This window comes from Saccostrea cucullata, unplaced genomic scaffold (genome assembly GCF_032062105.1).
Source record: "Saccostrea cucullata isolate Sc308-1 unplaced genomic scaffold, CSIRO_AGI_Scuc_v1 ctg373, whole genome shotgun sequence".
NCBI classification, from domain to species: domain Eukaryota; kingdom Metazoa; phylum Mollusca; class Bivalvia; order Ostreida; family Ostreidae; genus Saccostrea; species Saccostrea cuccullata.
In genome coordinates this window covers 316,489-322,842 of record NW_026928348.1, presented here as the reverse complement: position 1 = coordinate 322,842, position 6,354 = coordinate 316,489, and the positions used below count along the sequence as shown (strand labels likewise).

At 31.9% G+C, this 6,354-nt stretch overlaps 1 protein-coding gene across 1 annotated transcript; it reads right to left on the bottom strand.

Moving 5' to 3' along the window:
- Positions 1 to 490: 490 nt before the first annotated feature.
- On the bottom strand, positions 491 to 4,075 carry LOC134277283 (monocarboxylate transporter 10-like). Its single transcript, XM_062759598.1, has 6 exons — positions 3,802 to 4,075; positions 2,972 to 3,579; positions 1,777 to 2,143; positions 1,242 to 1,347; positions 1,039 to 1,115; positions 491 to 703 (listed from the first exon to the last, which is right to left on the bottom strand). Exons 1-6 carry the CDS (start codon positions 4,073 to 4,075, stop codon positions 513 to 515), a joined length of 1,623 nt encoding a protein of 540 aa, XP_062615582.1. The 3' UTR covers positions 491 to 512.
- Positions 4,076 to 6,354: the final 2,279 nt, after the last annotated feature.

Genomic DNA, 6,354 nt, shown 5'->3' with positions numbered 1-6,354 from the left:
CTTGCTTTTTTAAACATTTTCTGTATCACTTTCCTAAAATTCATGATTCAGATAAAAGTACCGGATTAAATAAAATACAATTTTTTCACCTGGTGATTGATTTTCAAAATGACTTGAATATTTGATTGAACATCTTTAATTCTTATAATGAATTTATTATGTATTTAAGTAACAACATTTTTATAAAACCTTATTCTCACTCTCAATTCATCTCAGCAACCTCACCAATCTTTTCCGTAAACATTTCATATATTAATAATTTTATATCACTTGAACATCCATGAACTAAGGTTACTAGCACTCTAACCTGAAAACTAAAAATTTTTAATCAGCTGTTTGACTCCTTCTCTATTAGTAGTTCACAATCTTGTTCCGAGTATGAATGTCCATTGTTGACCTAATTATAACCAAACTTTTCCTACGGAAATCCAACGTACTTTGATTTAAATGCAAAACATTTTGCAATAGAAATCAGAATAACATATTTTAATTTCAATTTCCATTAACTCCCATTAAGGTGTCAATCCATTCTTTAAACATAGCTCAGAATTCTGTCTTGATGTGTTGTCTATATTTTCAGTAGAGCCTCTAGAACCTTTTCTTCTTGATATGAAGTCATTGTTTGATGAATTTAAAAGCTTCTTTTCCTCTTCATGCAATTCTTCTCTCATCTGATCGGACACTGCGACTTTTAGTTCCAATTCTAGATAAATATTGTAAAGTTCAATTAGAATATATCTGGAGATATCATTCATCATCTGTACATGTATCATTAATACTCAAATTATTTCAAGCACTAGAAAGATTTTTGCGGATAGGTTCATGAACAAAATATTATTTAGATGCTTGAAGTTGAATACGAACTTCTATATATATTCACTTCTATTAAATACATTGTCAGGAAATATAGCATTTTATATTATGGTCATCATTGCAGTAATTGTATGATGTTACTGTAACAACATATAGGATAATAAATTCAAAATGAAAACAGAATCTAATGGACAAAAACTCATTCTTGATGTAAATTTATCCCACCTGATTTATCTGTATTCGTTTGATAAACATCTTCCATTGAAATAGAAGAAAATGCGTGGGTTTCTTTTGCTTCCGGTCTTTTCTGCAAAAAGAAATTGTTTCATACAAAACTATTGAATAAATGTGCAGATGTTTTGAATATATGTTGAAAAGACAAAATTATAGACTTTTAGATTATTTGGTTGCCGATTGAATAGTAAAACCTTGCCTTTTGGGGTATAAAACACATAACAATCGCACCAATTATGGGAGGGGCACCGGCAGTAACAAATGCTATGTCATATGTATGTAGATGATCGTAGAGCAAACCTGCAAGAATGATGAATGAACTGTAATACTTCTGTTTGTTTGTTTAAATCTGTGTTTGTTTGTTTTTTCATAAATAATGTATTTTTAATCTTATCAAACCACATATTCAAGTTACAAAAATGGCGTGCAGAAAAGCTTTATATAAAGTCAGATTCTAAATAACACTTAAAACATTTAATCTTTCGACAATGTTATAATTCAAAGCTATAGAAAGACGGTGAGATTTTATTTGTAAAGGTAATATATTATCTTGCTTGGGTTTGCATTCCGGTCATTGTAAGATTAAGGTTATGGCTAAAAATCATTCCTGGCAAACCAGTTTCTGATTTTATCAAATACATTAATTTGCTGTGAATTTATTATCATTCGGGAATTCAAAGGTTTATTAACAGATATATTTCACATTCCAACAGGCATTAGTTTTCTAACCTGCAATAGGAGGGCCAACGGTAAACGGAATAGAAAATCCACCTAACATGAATCCAATAGCCTGTGAAGCATTCTGAGGACCAACAAGGTCAAAGGCAATAGGACCTAATAAACATACACTTATTCCGTCACAAATGCCCATAATGAGACAAATAGCCACTAGTCCTTCAAAACTGGCACTGAATGGAATACATGCAGTTACGAAGCCTGTCACTACGAATGCACATTGTTGCATATAAATTCGATTTACAAATTTCAAGTCAGCTATTTTTCCAAACACTAATCTTCCAATACCCGAAGTAACTTGCATGCAAGTGATCAAAATAAATGCATTGGATTTGGGAAAGGCTTCTTGAGTATGTTTAACCTAAAATTGAAAAAATCTGCTATCAAAAGTAAAAGGAAGGACATTGGCCTTAAAAACATAGTACATGTATAAACAATTAATTTTGACTATATGTTAAATGAAAGAAGATGATATGTCATCGATACTAAATTTGGGTGAGTACACAATCATGTAAAGGCAAATAAAAGTCTTAACATCAAAAGATCTGTACTTCCCATTTCACTCATAACAATATCCTTCATTCCTGACTTAATTCAAACTTCATGAAGTGACCTTAACTGATTATTAAATTCTGAAATCCGAGGCTTTACTCCTGTTTAAGATTCTAGGAGCAAGATAATTTGAAAAAAGTAGAAATGATGCCTAGACGACACCTCTTCTACTCGGATGGAACTTATGAAATTGTGTCTCCACCAAAAAATCGCCCGGGGAGAGGGGGTGGGGGTGGAGAGTTGTTGGAGAAAGAGAACACAAATTGAAAAATAATTGACAAAAAAGAGTTTTTCAAAACTCACGACCAATTACAAAGAGAGAGCGGGATCCACGCTAATTTTCTGTCTAAAACATATTTTGGTACAGTAATGTGAGAAAATTTGACCACACTGCAACCAATATAGAAGGGATGTAGTCGGCCTAAGAACGTTTTTTCTTTTCATAAAGTAACGACCACAAAACCTTTGTACAAAACACCGCATTGGTTCTACTGGAATAGTATTATCACATTTCAAAAGTCATATTTGAAAAAAAAAGTGCTTTAGTTATAATCTGCTTTAACATCTAACCGTTGAAATACGCACTTAAGCATTGATGTAATTTAAATAGTACTAACTGTACAAAGACTATACTTACTAGATGTACAAAGGGTACAAAGTATCCAAATAAAGCTATGCCGAATCCCAAAAACCAGGTAAGATATGCACGGTTTTTAAAAATGTTCAAATTCAAGCACTTCTTTGCCCAATTGCAACATTCATCCCCTTGTTGCTCTCTTTTGTTCAAAGATGCATCTACACGAGAAATGTCAGTCTGCCTTTGAAACAATGGCTTCCAAGTCAGACTACATGGTAGAAGAATACAATACAACCCTCCAAGGAAAAGGAAAGTATATTTGATTCCAAAGGATTCCAGAACAATTGGAAGAATAACAGATAAAACTATTGTGTAGACTGAACTTCCAAAAGTCACGATCCCATTCACAATACCGATATGCTTTTCAAAGTAGTGTCCAAGAATGACCAAAGAGGTAGAATAAATAAAACCTCCACCAATCCCGAGTAAGAGACCATATGTTAAGTATAGGAGCTCTAGTTGAATGACAAAAGCACTAGCGAAGAGACCAATCGCCCCTAAGCAAGCTCCAAAAAATGCTGTTGGTCGGATTCCTATGTGGTCATTGCATATACCGGCAAAAGTGCTCATCAAAAATGTTAAACCTATACAGAATGATCCTACCCATGCTGTAAAATAAGAGTCAAAGAAAAAAATTAAAAAGATACATCTAAAATTAAATACAGTAAATGTTTATAAAAAAGATTAGAATGAATTTGATAATAATAGTGTTGAGTAGAAAATTTTTTTTTATTTTTTGACGATAACAGCTGAAAACATCCTAATTGCTACATGTTTTACCGATAAATTTCATTAGTGAAAACTTAAAATGAAACAAGTTTGCTACTTACATGTTTTGAAAGCAACTGAATGATCTCCCTTGGCATATTCCTTGATTAAATACACGTATATTATGCCAAAAGTGTTGAGCATGCTGAAAGTAGTACCATTTGTCAAGAGGGATGTAACACAAACTACCCAACCCCAGCCCCCGTCGGGGGGAATAAATTCCTTTTCAATGGCCCTTTCATTATGTATCAATACCTCATCTACCTTGCTATCCAACTTTAGCGCGGATTCTGTTTCAGTTTTTGGTGGTGCCTTTTTCTCTTCACAACTGGACATCCTGAATTATATTCTGCTATATATATACATGTATTATATTAATCGCTACAAATATAATTGAATACAAACAAGAACTTTCATTCTTGTTTTTTTCTTACTGATCCTTTTTGAATTTTTGAGATTCTTGAGATCCAAACTTCAAAAATTTCTTATATGCATAGATATTACGAAGACTAATATTGAAGGAAAAAACATAGCTTATGGTAAACAATAAACTACTATTCCAAGCATATTAAATGAATTTTAGGACTGTGTAAGAGTTATTTTGAATATAAATTTGATTAATTTGCATGCATGAAATTAAAAGTAAAATTGGACATTCGTTGTACAATCTATCTAAAAGTTACTGCTCTTTGAATTTATATGCTTCTTTTTTATTAAAAAAAATATTCTCTATGAATCGAGAATATCATCTCATTTCCCCAAACATTTACATTGTGTACATATGAATACTAGTATTCCTTTTTAAAGAAAATCAAAATTATATGAATCAATTTTACCTTCATAGAGTAAGAAATGACTCAGAACGAAGTTTTTTAAGTGTTTAATTCTTCTCTTATTTTGCCTATGCAGATGCTGAATGCTCAATAACTCATCCATTCTTTAAACGGTCTTCTATCTTTCATCGTGGTATCCCAACAATACACTCATACACAGACTTTTAAACACTTTTAAATAACTTAATGTACATTTAATTATTATCTAACCGCCTTTGATAATACACACGTACGTGTTACAACTATCCACATTATGAGACAGATCATCATAATACAAAATTATTTCACTGAACTCTCCACATCCAACCCTAGGATGCGCATTTCAATGATTTATCCTTAAAATCCCGGTACATTAACCTTGTGTTCCGCATTCCAAAGCAAAGCATTGAAATGACACCGGAGTAAAATGTACCATTACACACACCAGCACACCCTCACCCGCGAACACCAATTAACACCGATTCTTACGTCTATTGTTTAGTTTAAATGTCCTGAATAAATTAAACAATTTTGTTTTTAGGTGCAACTGGGGATGCTCACTTATTCATAGCACCTGATCCCACTCTGATGTTTTGGTCAACTCAGCTCCTTTTTTTTATTGTTTTATGGACTTTTGATCTTGAATACTGTTCTTTATCTTCGTATGTTTAATTCCATACTACGACAGTTCAAAGATTGGATATACATCTAATTTAAATTTACATAAACAGGGGATGTGCTGCTGACATAAGATTTATCATAAATCAATAAACTTATAATTTAATCTGCAAATGATAACCGACAAAGAAAAAAAGAACAGAGATACTAGTACTCGTACATGTTTCCAGAAAACGCCGGTTTAGTACATTGATACTTTCAATTGCATGTGTAGACACTGGCTACTTCATTCATTGTCAGAATTTAAAAAAAAAAAGAACTCGAGAATCTTGGGGAAAATAAGGGTTATTGAAAAATATATATAACCAAAGTATTTCGGTCAATTGAAAAAATGAAAAAAAAAAATCGATTATCGATTGTATGAGCGACGTGGGGTAGGAGAGGAGGCACTTCCTTCACAACCCTTTGTATGGTTTTACACAGTCTGTGCTTGAAAATCTACGCTGGACTTTGTTAACAATAACAATATTTTCTAACGTTTTCTAACGCGTCAATACGAAGGTATTTGTGTTTTTGTATTTTATCAGAAATGCTCTAAAACAGATCCCAATTCCATATAACTGGGGTTAATAGTGCATGTTTTCCGTTCAGCAAATCAGCCATTTTTGTATGCATGCAAAGAACAAAGTATTCAAAGTCATACCTTGTGCTCTTTGTTCAACTTTTGGTAATTTCGTCTTAACAATCCTCAAATACTGCACTCATAAATGTTTTGCGTACATAGAATACTTTTTTTACAGTTAAATTTAAAGTAATGTTTCTCTTATTCTTAAATTCAATTAAATTTAATCCACAGCACATTACCCTATTCGTAATCAGTTCAGACATTTCCGAGTTCAATAGTTGCCCAGATAATCGGACATTAATTGAATGTATTTTTCCCATTTCAATTAGCTACAGCAATTTCTATTCATCATTTTATATTACCTTTCAATTAAATTCGTTAAGGAAAATGGCAGATTTCCTTCATTGAAAATAAAAACTATAGTATTAATATCTAAATAATATATAATTATGTCAGTGTCCGTTTCACATATTTATATAAGAATTGCACTTAAAATATTGAAAAAATAATGTAAATGACTTTCCAATAAAAAAAAAAACTTATCTGCATTTTAACATGTA